At 36.0% G+C, this 14895-nt stretch overlaps 1 protein-coding gene across 2 annotated transcripts; it reads right to left on the bottom strand.

The window, feature by feature from the left end:
- Positions 1-11312: 11312 nt before the first annotated feature.
- On the bottom strand, positions 11313-14428 carry LOC116168727 (achaete-scute homolog 1a-like). Of its 2 annotated transcripts, none has more exons than XM_031484679.1 (2): positions 13493-14428; positions 11313-11887 (listed from the first exon to the last, which is right to left on the bottom strand). In XM_031484679.1, coding segments are annotated over exons 1-2 (786 nt in total). In that variant the 5' UTR covers positions 14278-14428; the 3' UTR covers positions 11313-11886. The 2 variants fall into 2 exon arrangements, with proteins under 2 accessions (XP_031340539.1, XP_031340538.1); XM_031484678.1 differs by having other exon boundaries at positions 11313-11883; positions 13493-14427.
- Between the last annotated feature and the right edge of the window lie 467 nt (positions 14429-14895).

Here is a 14895-nt window from a genome sequence, read left to right as displayed (position 1 = left end):
TTTTTTGTACTTGGAAGGAAAAATTGTATCGGGTCAGCCTCAAGAAGAGGATGCCATTTAGTACGTGTAATTAGCGTAAGTATATTTCACTTCCGGCAACAAGCATGAAATTTTGAAAATAGCTTTTAGACATATAGAGGTTGAGAAAAACGCCGGGAGACACTTCGAGCGATGGCCTTGACCTCCGTGGTGACGTCATCCAGGTAAAGTTAACTAAAGTAGGATATCTCGGCAACCAATAACCCGGACGGAATGGGGTTAGTTTCATTTGAAAGCTCATAAAACGTACTTTAAAGAGTATTCTAATACATTTTATCATAAGTCTTATGGTTTCTGATTTATACAGCTTTAAAGTAGAAAAAACAAAAATCACCCTGTGCGTGTTCTTCTAAGCTTGGTTTTTTCTTTTGCAAAAGTCTGGCTATTTTTTGACTGTTAAAACGAGTTCTGCACACTTTATGATACTTTGCATTGTTCGATTTCAAATCTTGGAGCAAACTTTCCGTTTTAAGGTAAGACGGGAGGTCACCTAACTCTGCATACCTTCGAAGGTTTTGAGAAAGGGAGTCGTAGCCACTATCAGTAGGGGAAATTAAAGGATCCTTCGTGGACTGTTGGCAAAGGACACATCTATCCCATTTTATCACCGGTTTGAACCCCTGATCAACGAAATCAAGTTGCCTCTTCGATGCCATTTCAGGTATTTGAACCAGTCTGCAATAATGAAAAAAAAAGCGGAAGTTGATATCAAATTTCTGAAACAATCTATTTAATCCTTTAGTGGTAATAATGATCGGGGCATTGAAAAGGGTAGAAGCATGAATATCACTAAATTCCATAAATAGTACATATTAAAATCCTTAGCGGTTAACTTATTTTCAGCGTTCAGGAATAACTTTAATTTCGAAAAAAAAATGATTCTAATTTGAATTTAGACAATTTCTATTACCCTCTATAAATTTGTAAACGTGGTAACATTTTTGCGCTGAACATTTTAGGTTAAGCATTATTTGTTGTTTCATTCATTAATTGGCCAATTTTAACGTTATTAGGCATCTTAAATCACATTAGAAAAACTTAATACAATTACCTATCCAAAAATTGATTCGGTGTGTAAAAAAACCACACAAACACACACAACCAGCAAAATTAACTACACAACAACCACCACCACTGCACACTGTAGCGCTGTCGAGTGTCCGCAAAATCGCAACTCACTACCTACTCAGTACTTGCGGTGGTCCGAGTCCACGCGGTACTTTGGAGCAAATAGGATTGAAACCATAAGAGTTACGATAAAATGTATTAGAGTATTTAGAGTACTCTTTAAGAGCTTTCAAATGAAATCAACCCCATTGAATTCGGGTTATTTGTTGCCAAAATATCCTACTTCAGTGAATTTTACTTGGATGACGTCACCACGGTGATCAAGGTCATCGCTCGAAGTGTCTCCCGGCGTTTTTTTCAATATCTATATGTATAAAAGCTATGTGCAAAGTTTCATGCTTGTTGCCGGAAGTGAAATATTTCTGTGCTTTTTGTCGCTTATTACACGTACTACTCTATTTACAGACGAGATAGCCTAATATTGTGCCCTAGGCAATAGTAATGTGTGCTTATCTCCCAAACATCATCATGGCATTTTTTTTAGTGAACTACAGCTAAAGCTAAATACAGGGTGAAACATGTCTCTGAAATACTGAATTTATATCTTGAAAACAACGTTTTTTTAAAGAACCTTTTTATGACATCCATTACAAAACAAAATTGTTACCAATCTACGTATAGGTACTTTATGTTCTTTATGTTATCAGTGGCGTACTTCTGCACGGTACAAAAGGGGCATATTTTTTTCAATGGTAACCACTAGTTTTCATTATATATTCTTAAAGAGTACACTTTTTTGGATGTAGTCTCATAAAAAACTTATTATATTATATAATCAAATTTAAGACAAAAACTCAAATTAAGGAAAAAGGTTGTGCTAATTAATTTAATAATTTCTCTAGTTTGCGTTAAAAAAACGTTATTCGTTTGTTAGTTATGTGGCAGCAATTTTTTGTATCAAAAATCATTTAAAAAAGGTGAATCGACATGCTTAAAAATTATTTATAGTGGCGTGCGTCTATCGAGGCGTGTACAGAACTAAGATAGTCACTTATTTAATGGAAAGCTATGTTTCGTGAGGTATTATTAAAGAATGATTTTTTTAATATCACAAAAAACGTGCCCAGACAAGTAAAACTATGAAATTAATTAACAAACTGTTTTCTTTAATTTGAGGTTTTCTATATTCGAAAAAGTGTACTCTTGCCATTAAAAAAAGTATGCCCTCTTTGGACCATGCAAAAGTACGCCACTGAGAACATATTTAAAGTACGTGGATTGGAAACAATTCTTTTGTAATTGTGGACACCATAAAGAGGTCCTTTAGAAAACATTGTTATTTTGAAAATACGTTCAGTATTCCAGACAAAATGTTCACCCTGTATATTCCCTACTTTATATAGTATATACCAACACCAGATCTTTATATTTTACATTCTGGGGTGCCCACGAACAGATACCAAGTTTCTCTTGTATCTATACGCTTACTTAGGTATGGTTTACGCGTCTGCAATAGGTAGGTACGCCTACTTTATTGGGAATCAAATGTATTCGAAAAAATGCAAGGTTATCTGGTTTTTTTTCCGTTATTTTATAAAAGGGATCTGAAGAAAAATTGAAGAACAATTAGTTCGAAAAGTCCGAGTAATCTTGGAGCATTTGAAGAATGGAAGGAATTAAGTAATCATAAATTTTGATGAACCTAAAAAATTCAAAGCGCCGGAGTAATCAATAAACAAGTAAACCGATGAATCTGAAGAAACTAACAAATTTGAAGAATCTGATGAAGAATTATATGTGTACTCTGAAGAAGAACTTGAAGAAACAAAAAAGATGAAAAGCTTGATATAAAGGGTTTACCAATAGGGACGATAGGATTTTAAACGTTTAAGGCGGCTATGTTGGATGCCAAACATTTGACATATGCTGTCAGTTGTCATCAGTAAGGCTTGCCATTTCATCATGAACAAGTTCACGTTGCCTCAACGCTTGGAAATTATCCAACAACATGCCACACAGCGAACGCTACAATGGACTTATTGCGTCAACAGTTTGGTGAATCGTTGATTTCTCAAAATGGCCCCCACAATTGGCCGCCAAGATCATGCGATTTAACACCATTGGACTTCTTTTTGTGGGGCTATGTGAAGTCAAAGGTTTATGCGAATAAACCCAAGACTCTTGACGAGCTCGAGGCCAACATTCGAGCGACCATAGCTGCCATTCCACCCGATATGATCCACCGAGTCATCGAAAATTGGTCCGATCGGATGAGCCAGTGCAAAAAGAGCCGCGGTAGCCATTTGAACGATATTTTGTTTAAATCATAAATGGCATGAAATACAGCATCTAATAAAACCAATCAAACCTAAATTTGACCAAATTGACTGTGTTTTATTTCAATTTAAAATCCTATCGCTCTTATTGGTAAACCCGTTATTTGAAGAATTTAACGGAACTAGAATCTAGTCGGAAGAATTTAATGGAATGGGAGGAATTCGAAGAAAAGGAACAATATATCACAGGTTTTCTGAGTCTCAAAAATTCCAAGCATTCAAGGGATCCAATGCAATGATTGAAACGCTCGAGAATTTGGAAGAATTTGACACATTTGGAAGAATACATAGAAAATATAATACGAAATAAACCGTTTCAAACCAAGTCCAAATAACCCAAATTTAATCAGTTAGTCCAGAGGGACGGACAGAAAGTCTAACATCATAAACTCGCTTGTGTTGTTCATAAATAAGTAAATTATAGGTATCGAATGGAGGGTTACTAGGCCTAAAGTGGCAATTTGAAGGGGGTTCCAAGGATTAGGTATAAAACATTGATAAAGCGAAAATCGTTAAAAAGAATTTTGAACGACAAAAGAAATGTGATTGCCTTTACTCATTTCATAGTTTGGTCTGACCTCAATTTTTGAAACATCGTAGCTCAATTATCGATGTTGCACTGCGACCACCAGTTTCTACTGAAAAATGCGAGTGCGGTCAATTTAATATGTAAAATAGAACTTAACTTTTAGTTATGATCATTCATTGATTAGGTGTGGTTCCGCTAAAAACTGTAGGTTCCCTTGATTTAAATTAGGAAGCTATCATAAGATCTTGTGGTTTGTGATAACTTCAAATTAAATTATCTGATAACCACTACAATATTAGTTACTTTCACCATCAAAAAGTTTCATAAGTAAAGAATGACAACAAGGTGTTCTTAGCGCGATTGCTCAAGAAGCATCGATTTAGAAGCAAGCCTACGAATACGTTTTCGGAAGAGAATGTAATTACTATTAACTAACGCGCTATACGACAATACCGCTGGGCCATTATTTTCGATAATGCATCAATTCGTTAAATGCGGTAGAAGGGAACTCTCCTAATTAACAAATTAAAATACTTTGACGATTCCAAAAACCGTTGTTTTGATAAATTAAAATTTTTCAGATAGTGAGCACGACATTCAGTTTTGAAATAACACAGAACTCGTACCATTTCAAAGATTCTCTAGCAAGATTTTGGACAGTTCCTAATCTAAATCGTAATATACTTCTCATTACCGGAATCCGATGATTTACTGAAATCTTAGTTCGTAATTAAAGAAGACTTTCGCCTCGGTCAGTTATTTCCTCGCGTGTATAGCTTATTTATAATGGCCATTACAGCAGATCGCTAAAAAACCGTAATCACATTTTTATTAATTAATTTTTTATCTTAGTTGCGTTAGCTTTCTTTTTTATTGACAACTAATTAAATTAGGAAAAAACTGTAGCTGAATCGTTAGCACCGTACGCTTTAACTTAATAGGCTATACTTCTCAAGGTTTACAAGCTTTCGTACAATGGGTTAAATAGCTCATGATTATTAATGTACCAATAGAATAAAGTTGGTAACCCACATACACCGTGGCTGGGGGGACATTTTGATACCCAACTTAGTTAGTAATTCACGTATTAGAAGACATGTTTTTCTGGTACTATTACATTAACATATCGACATGTGCTTCTCTAGCAGGTGTATTTAATAAGCACGAGCCGTCATCTAAAACACCTTGCAATATAAAAATACTTCACAAGCTTTTTTCTTGGGCAGTACGACTTTGCAGAGCTAAAAATGTAGGTGTTCCTTTAAACTACCGTTTATTCTAATCAAAAGTGGTCCGCTCCAATTAGAAACACTCACTATTTTATATTTAATCGTCGATTCTTATGACAGTGAAACAGCATGTTTTTAATTAATACATCAATTAAACTGTTTGTTCGTTACACTACAACATTTGTTATATTTAGTTTTTTACGTTTGGTTGGTAGTCGCCTAAAACTGTGGTTTTACATTTTTCTGCACCACGATTAAAAAATCCTTTTTCATTTCAAGGCTTTTTCGTAATGTATCTGTTTAATTTTTTAAGTGCCATCTTACGTAACTTCCGGTACCCTATTCGTTCGACTAATCTATTCCGTAATTAGTGACCCTCGCATGAGCTTCGTAGCTTCCTAATTTTAGCGTACTTATCAGAGATTTCGCCTTGCAACGTTATAAAACTTCGCTTAATGGGTACGTCAACAAATCGGTACAAATTTCATTCAATGTAAAGCTCGCATGTTATACAGGTTTAAGGATAATGGCTTGTACGTAAATATGTGCAGATTACTTTATAATTGTTTCAGCTAGCCTTTTTGCTCTCAGCTTATATCTCAATACCAAGTATACACTGTGGGATTTTAATTTCCTCGACGTTGATGATTTCCAACTAGTCTGTGGTTAAAAGTATAAGTAACTGTTAAATGTCGAACTACTACACTCGCTTTCATATAACTTTAGGTTAGTTTTCCTTTCGCATATTTATATTTTAATGATTTATTGAAAATATTGGCCCAAAATGACGATTTCCAGTTTGTGGCGAGAAGTACAAGTAGGTAAATGTTAAAATGCCTTTCTATGAGTTTTACTTTTCGTATCGGCCGAAAATAAATTAAACTATCAAGATGATGATAAAGAGATTTTCAAGGTTTAAATTTTTAGAAGCTCGTTGTTTCAGAAAAATGAAATAAGTAATGATTATAATCAGCCAACAATTTTTAAAAGTGAAAATTATTCCTACATGAAGACATACAAAACCTTCTCCATTGCCATTTTTATATCTTTTAAAATATCGAAGTATTGGCATTGGGTTACACGAGAAATTATTTTTGGGTAACTACTGAGATAAAAAAAGCTCAATCATGTACTGATTATAAGGTGCAGTAAGGCATGCTTTAAAAATTCTTACACCAATAGGAACACAGCTTACACAAAACTACTAAATTTAAATTGTAATATTGGATCGCTATTGGAATATTTTCAAAATTCATGATCTCAAAGTAAAGTTTACAGAACGTTTAGTAATTTTTCATATATAGACGTAGTGTTCAGTATACTGCAGTACAGTACCAAAATATTGAAATTTTTGTTAATTTTTAGTGACTCGTTTTCTTTATTTATACAGGGTGAGTTTTTTAGCTTTCTAGCTTGAGCTAGGTGGCTATTCCTATCACCGTTTTTTGGACATTTTTTTAAAGAATAAAATTTTTGATCCGAGATAACAGCTCGACTGTTTTGTTCAAATTCTGGATCTGTATATTACGCATTCGGAAACTAAAAACAACGGACCGTAAAGGCCACGAACTTTATTTTTCTAAGTGCAAAGCAAAATTTCTAGTAAACTATTCGAAAGACCTTTTGTTCTGTGTACAACCAACAAACATTATGGTTTTCTTGTTGAATTTTTGTTCATCTTTGTCTATTGATTTCTTTTTTTTTATTATTTTAATGCCACAAGGCATCATATAATTAATAATTGTAATTCCTAATTAGAATTACTTTAGTTTTGCCAGGTTTTGGACATTGACATTTTTTTCTTAGTTTATTTGTAATGAAACCTGGCACAATTGTAAGTTATACACAGAAAGATAAGGTCTTTCCAATAGGTACCTTAATAAAATGTTGGTTGTTTTTTGAAAAAAAAAGTTCGATGCCCATACGCGCGACATTTTTTTTTTAATCTAACCCGTTATTTTTCGTTTCCTTACCGAATCCGTCGAGCCGTTACCTCGGACAATTGCCAACGTACACACGTACAGACAGACGGAAAAAATTTTAATGTAAAACGTCGACATTTGATGAAATTTTGATCCAAAAAAACGGTGATCGCCATAGCTACCTAGCTCATGCTAAGAAGCTAAAAACTAATCATTTACTTAGTAGAACGTTACAATGTATTTCTTATAGCAATAATGCCATAGCTTGCTTAAAATTATTTAACATTTTGACCATGAGAAATACATTTTAAACTTCAATGCAAACCGTTTAATTTCCGAATGAAATACCAAGCATTTGGTATCTTCGATTTTGTAATTTTTTCTTTATCTAGGTATTGTAAAAATCCCATATGGTGTCCATAAGGAATACGAAAGTTGATGTGATTGACTTGAAACCAACAAGTCATAAAAATTTGGTTTTAGCATCGTCAGAAAGCTCAGGAAAAATCACTAAAAGTTTGTTAAAATTATTTTTTGATATCTTTGAGTATAAATTTTGGTTTTTTGGCCATAACTAAGTACGCTCTATTTGTAAAGCTACAAGAGACTTTGAAGGGAAAATTAATCAGCATAAATTCTGCCCTCGCATTAAGAAGCTTGTGCTATAGAAAATTACCGCCCAGAATTCATTTCCATCCATTCTCATTGGAATCCAACTACCCTTTTTTGAGTTCCCGTCTACTTCTATGACAAGGACCCGGTGTTCTTCACAAAATCAACACCAACAGAGGAATTCAGAAGATAATTTCTGTGGATTCTTTTGGATTGTAGGAAAATTTCTTAATCTAAAGGAAAATGTCCGTTCAGAAACCCTCGATCTCGTCTTTGGAATAAGTGCTATAGATAATAAATCTCTGGGACTGCAGAATAATTATTGCTATCTACTTATTCTAGAGCTCTTTCCCGTCTCTGAAAATTTGCCTTCAAGAAACATTCCTTCTCCAAAAATACCAAATGAGCTATAGCAAGAGATCCATCTGCGGAAGATGCGTTCTCAAGGAAAATTCGGCCCTCCCTCCTCCCAACAAAAAACTTCTACGCTAGGCGATTGTTTCAAGGAAATCTTGACTATAAACGATTAACTTTAGGACTAGTGCTCCTTGGCATATTTCCGAGGTACTACATTTTCTAGTTCTGTGCAAAATTTGTCTCGGTCGCCAAGGAAACTAGGCACTCTAGGTGCTAGATGTCGTCCTAAAAGAAAATTTATCCCACCGGAACTTTCGTGCCCAGAAAAGCTCGATCCCAGAAAAATTGCTTTTAAACAGAGTAATCCATACTCAATTATGTAGAGCCAATGTTGATGGAAAATTCGCCGAAATGTTCACTCACGATGTAGCTCTATCAAGTTATCATCCCCGCAATTAAAAAAATTGTGAAATGATAATTTTTAAATAGTGCTAGTGTTATGCTAAATTGTGCTGATCCAATTTTAATTTGTGGTAATCTGGAATCTTCGAGCTGAATCACGGCGGTCAATTTAACTCTCAACTCCCCGCTTTTTTTAAGGTACAAATTCCACTACTACGCAAACGGCGGTCGGTCACCGGAGAATAGTCTAAAACAGAATTACGGCAAACGAAAATCCTATCCATTTTCCAAAGCGGGAACGGAAGTAAAAACAATTAATTAACCAATTAACTGTACGGTAAAGGGGGTTTGCACATCTAATTAGCGACCGGTGATTATGGTTACGTAATTGACCGGGTTAAAATATTTGATACACGGAACGGAAATCGCAAAAATATTAACTTTTTCTCGTCAGCTTTCGGATGCTGCAAAAACAATTTAAATTTCTCCATGGGAACGGTTACAAAACTCTTTTTTTTACTATCGGCGGTTGAAAGTGGTGTTACCAATTCTTTATTGTCGCCTCCTGGAATATAAATAATTAGGTCTAGTAGTTACGGTTTTTATTAGTGAAGCACCCGTTCGATTCCATTGATATACCGCGCGCTCATTAAATCTGGTAGAATCCATGTACAAAACAAGTCCTTCGTTATAAAGTACTTCGATTACTTTGAGGAGTGTTTCGATTACTTTCACTCCGTTCTTCGACCACTACTTCGAGTAAAATGTACACCTCCTTTTGGTTCGCCCCAATAAACTCTCTCAGAATATTCGGGTCAAAGAAAATTTCCGTCTGGAAAACACGCCAATCACGTCAGAAAAGACTCATCCCCAAGGAGAATTTGTGCAACTGCAGTATTCGTGGGCCTCACGTGAAGGAATATTCGTCCACAAGGGAGGGTGCCATCAGATAGGTACTCAATTATAAATTTCTATTTCTATGGTAACACTAGTTAATTACAACTCAATCTAAAAATGAGTTAAAATTTCCTTGAGAACGTGATCGTTTTTTTACGAGGGGAAAACTACTGAGGAATTCCGGTTACAACTTCTTGAAATTTATGGAACTCTTATGGAAGTCGCAGAATTCTTTTGGAATTCTTTAAGCCTTTTCACAAGTTATAGTTCAGGTTGTAGCTTACTTTATTGTGATTTTTATATAATTACCTGGAATTCAATCAACATTTTTGAAGGGAGTATTTTTATAGCTCGGAATGACTGTGTGTTTTGCACGGGATTACATTCATCTCATCCGTCATAGGATGCGAGACGCTATGTGGAATGGTTACCTTTTTTAAAGTGCATTTGAACGGAAATATCATATAAAAATCGTCATGTTTTTTGAATTGGCCATTCATTGGAATTCTTTTCGCAAGTTGCAGAGAATTCAGTGGCATTCTTTGGAATTTTTTGGAATTCAATGAAATTATTTTCTAATGATGGAATTTTTTTGAAAATCTGGAGTTCTTTTACGCTTTTGAAATTCTGGCCTATACATTTTTGCTCAGTGGTTTACCCCTCGGTTTTTTATTGATTTGGCGCTTTTATTAAAACGGGTTCATTTTCATGGGGAAACATTTCAACCTACACACGTTTCAACTATCGTAGATCTACCTATTTTGTCAAAAATGGTACAGTAATGCATAATGTAGATTGAGACAGCTATGTATTCTTTTTTATACCTATGTGTAAATTATTTGGGATTTTTGACTAAGAGGGTGACCATTATGTACAAATTCCGCACAATTTCGCTTTGTAGCTACAGCTAACGAAACGAAGAACACTTAAAACTAATGTTAAAATATGTACCCTTTCGAGGACAAAGGTTCAACGCATCGCAGTAAAAAAATGCAAGGTTTCGGCGTTGGTTACAAATACTTACGTAATTTGTTTATTATGTGGTTTTTGTTTTTTAAGTATATCGCATATTTATTTAAACCTTGCAATATTTTTAAATACAGATACAAAGGATATCAACCAACGACGCCATCTTGTACATAAATACCTGGAAGCAAATTGTTTAAAAACTGGACAGCTGTATTGAATGTTGTTAACACATTAATATATGTCTATAAAAACATGCATATGTTAAAAACATTACAAATTTGCATGAACTAAACAAAAAACAGTAATTACGTCGTGGCGGATTTACAAAAGCGAACAATAGGGCAAAGATCACAAAATTTACCTGGCTCCAAAGCTTGATAACCGCGCACCTCCATTTTCAAATTTATTAAAACGTTATGGTAGCCGCTCAACATCCGGGTTTATTAATATTATTAGAATAACGAGCAGGTATTCTAACAAGAATCACTTCGTTATGTGATCTTGCAATAATAATTACATATCAAAATCTGGAGATCTGTAGATAATTCTGCTATTTTCGAACGGGCTAGTTATAGTAATGTACATAACAGTTTTCTCGAAATCGCCTTTTTTCAATTTTCATATAGAGCTTTTGTTTAATATCAATGTGTGCGAGATAACAGGAGTCGTCATATTTACCAATGTGAAAGGCAGCACCAGGAAAAGTACTCAGGTAAAGTCTTACTGTAACCGAAACTAAAATAGATTTCATGACTTCGGGGAAAAAGCATTTTAATCCTGATTTTAAAAGGAAAAATCCGCTGCATTCACTTTCTTTGAAAATGATAATGGAAATTTCGATTTAGACGATAAGCGAAAGTGAAAGTGCTTTGAAATTAGTCAAATGTCGATAAGCTTTCTTGTATACCTACGTTTCTGCTTATTATATATCGAAAAAAGAAGCAAAACTATATATAAAAAATGTAAATTGTATTTTTTCAGTACAAAATCTTATACTAATAATATACAAAAATAGAAAAGTACCAATAAGACTTAAATCTAATATATAAAAATGAGGAATAAAACACTGGCTTTGGTCACCGATAAGTACATATAATTTCTCTTACCGGTATAATAAACTACTGTATATCAAATGGCAATTTTCGTACTAACAATTAAAATATAGGTAACACAATTTTCGTACCCCATTAATAATGCACAGTTTTAAAGGCACCTTAGTTCCGAAATCTTCTTCTTAAACTATCAAACTTAAGGAAGTACTAACGATAGTATGTAACTTCGAAAAATGAATACAAATTAGTATCACTTTCTCGAACACAGAAATATATACAAAATTGAAGCGTATTATTCTTTACAATGAACAATTTGTACAACATATTTACAAACAATGACTAGATAACAATGATAAAATTTTTATGAAAAGCCTTAATTGAGATTCAACAATATCACTGCTTGGAATGAACGAAGGCACTGGGATCAGGAATGATGAGTAACGATCTTTGATTTGATGATCGGTCTCGACTCTGTAACAATAAAAAAATATCTCTATAATTTCATTCGAATATTATGACATAAAGGTACACTACAAACTATATAATTGCGAAAAGCAGGTAACCGAACGAGTTTCCTAATCGAAATTAAATCTCATCAGCTCCCATCGATGTAATTACAGTGTGAGATTTCGTTACCCGATCCGATTTACAAAAATTAATATGAAAATCTCTGCCCTTGACACTTTTCGTGCTTGGGATAGGGCAACTGAGTTTGATTGTGTATTACGCGCGTCTGGCGCCAAGATCACCAATAAGCAAAATAACCGTGAGAAATTTCTACCTGGCCTAATTTCAATTTCGTCAATCCCTCCAAAGGGTCCGATGCATAATTAAGTCGAGTATCAACTAAAATTGATGACCGCGTATAATCGACTCGGCGTGATTTAAATGCACGCTAAAGAGGATCAATTGATTATGTCAAGCCTACGCCTGATGCCACCTACTGAACTTACCTACCTCAACGGCACAAGAAATAAATTATACCAGGCGAAATTGTCGTGGAAGCTGCGTACCTGCGTGGATCCACACACGCATCCTCAAATAATATAAATCAAAAAGGTAAGCAACGGAATTCAAAAGTAGAAAAGATCGTGTCGTTTTTCTATTTCGCAGACTGTATTGTTTAGGGCTGCTGGGTAAATGAACTTGCCTTGAGACATATTTCTTTTATGATTATTCCGTTTCTTAAGAACCAGTTCGCAAGATCCCTCGGTCTTATAATACTTAAAGGTGCGACACAAAAACTCCAGCGGACCTAACAAAATATAAGCTGAATAGGAAATCACGGCAAAAGGAAATCCAGAGGGGGAAAGAGGGATTATAACCACATCGCCAGGTAAAGCGACGCCGGCAAGGGCGGCCTATCCAGGTATCAAGGTTTATAAGTAGTGATTAGATATGCTCGCATACAGAGTAGACGTTGTTTGATGCCGGAAAATCATCCTTATCTTGAATAATCAACGTTATTATTATACGAAATTACGGTGAGGCACTTGGGGGCACTGAATGTTTTGACTGAAACTGAGAATTTATAACTAAAACCACATGCTCCCAATTAACACTCTAAGTTTCCGGGTTCCACGCACGTGTTGCAAAACAAACAGCCCTTCCACATTCCCACAATTTCACTGAAAACTGCAAATGCGTTTTCAGGTAAAGGATATCCGGGCGCACAACGCGAGGGACAAAAAAAACAACCCCCATCATTAGGCAAGAATCTGAAATTGCGCTTTGATTAATAACACATTCTCGATGAGAGTGAAACCATTTCAAATATGTAACCGATTAGATGAATCTCGGTAGGTTCGACCCATTATAATTAAAACAGAATTCCCAAATATTTAATTAAAAAATATTACGTAAAACCAGTTTGTCGACGTTTTCTACAAATTTCCAATTTTCGTTCCATTAATCTTAATAAAAGAGAACAGTACTTATCGTCCTAGTGCAAACAATTTGGGACGGTACCTTTTATACCTGGTGAACCTCCCCATTGAAAGCTGAAGTGCGTTTTTTTTACCCTCGCGTTTAGAAATTTACGCATCATGAGATAAAAAATTAAAGGTTTTTTGGTACTTACCATGAGTTTTGTTGCCAGGAGAAGATGGCGTCTAATAACTCATCGTCCTCGGGACTGTGGGGGTCGTAATTGTCGTAACCATACCGTTTGTACACTGCCGCGGATGTAAATACAGGAGTTGAGGAGCCTTCTGATGTGTGCGACGGTGTAGGTGAAGAGGACGATTCGGAAGCTGGCGGTGTAGGTAAAATTAGGGGGTAATTTGTGAATTGCTGTGAAATTGTGTCGGGACTATTTGTGTAAAATCGGTTATCACTAACATTATTGTCACTAATACTTTTTGATGACAGTTCGGCTTCGTGATCCTCCAGCATTTGCTGTAGGCTTCTGATGTATTCTACCGCCATTTTCAGCGTTTCAACTTTGCTAAGTTTCTTGTTGGCGCCTCTTCCGGTGCTGGTATTCCCGCTTGGTGGTGCGAACGCCGCGAGTACGTTCGAGGGGATGTGCTGCCTAAGGGCTGCAAAACCATTGTTGACTTGTTTTACGCGGTTTCTCTCTCGGGCGTTTCTGCGGGCAACGGAAGCGGGTTGAATTGTTTGGCCAGAGTGAGGTACGAATTGAATTTTTCGCTTGCAGCGGATATCGGAATTATTGGCAATTAAGACGGTGTTCCTTTCCGGTGCCGGCGCCAAAGCTCGCTTTCCTTGTATGACCGAATTTGGGGCAGACTGGCCAAATCCGGCGGTGGTGACGATGACACAATTTGCTTGAATCGCGTTGTACATTTTTTCTTGTTGATTTAACGTCATATTGTTGACACCTTGAACGGCTGCCATGTGCATGTCTTCGCGTTTCGCGCACAACTAAATGCCTACAAACACCAGCAGCAGATAAAAGACGCGTGGTTTCTAGTAAAATCTTCGTATGAGAGTCGCAGCTGCTTAAAGTTAACACAACCAGATGGAGATCAAGACCCGGAATGATACCTGGCATAACGTTACCTAGGTCTTTGTAGTGGCGTTTAAGCCCATCCCCTCTACCGACATGAGGGTTGCTGCGAGTGCTTCCGAGGGTCCAAGCGCGTGCCATCGACTCGCGGCGCATGGCCAAGCAAGCCGACAACTATAACACCCGTCCAGAAGCTGCAAGCTGGACCCGCAAATCTCAAGTTCACAAACCCGTATTTGTTACTTTACGTAATAAAAAACCGCATCCGAATTGACAGCGCGAACTTTTAGCCATAATTCGCCGTTCAGGACGAAATTGCAACAATTATTTTTTTGCCAACTTCCGTTGGCCGTTGCGGCGAAACGAACGTGTATGAAAACATCAATTATAATCAAGTCTGCGCAAAAACAGCGCAGCAAAACAAGGTGAAAATTACTGTGCATTTCGATAATTACAGCGCAACTTTCCCATGCAACCCCTTCATCGCGCGACCGTGCGCTCGTATCGAAAGT

The sequence above is a fragment of the Photinus pyralis genome, unplaced genomic scaffold (genome assembly GCF_008802855.1).
Source record: "Photinus pyralis isolate 1611_PpyrPB1 unplaced genomic scaffold, Ppyr1.3 Ppyr1.4_LG4, whole genome shotgun sequence".
Taxonomy (NCBI): Eukaryota; Metazoa; Arthropoda; class Insecta; order Coleoptera; family Lampyridae; genus Photinus; species Photinus pyralis.
Note: the sequence above shows the minus strand (reverse complement) of the source record. Positions and strands in the feature narration are given on the sequence as shown.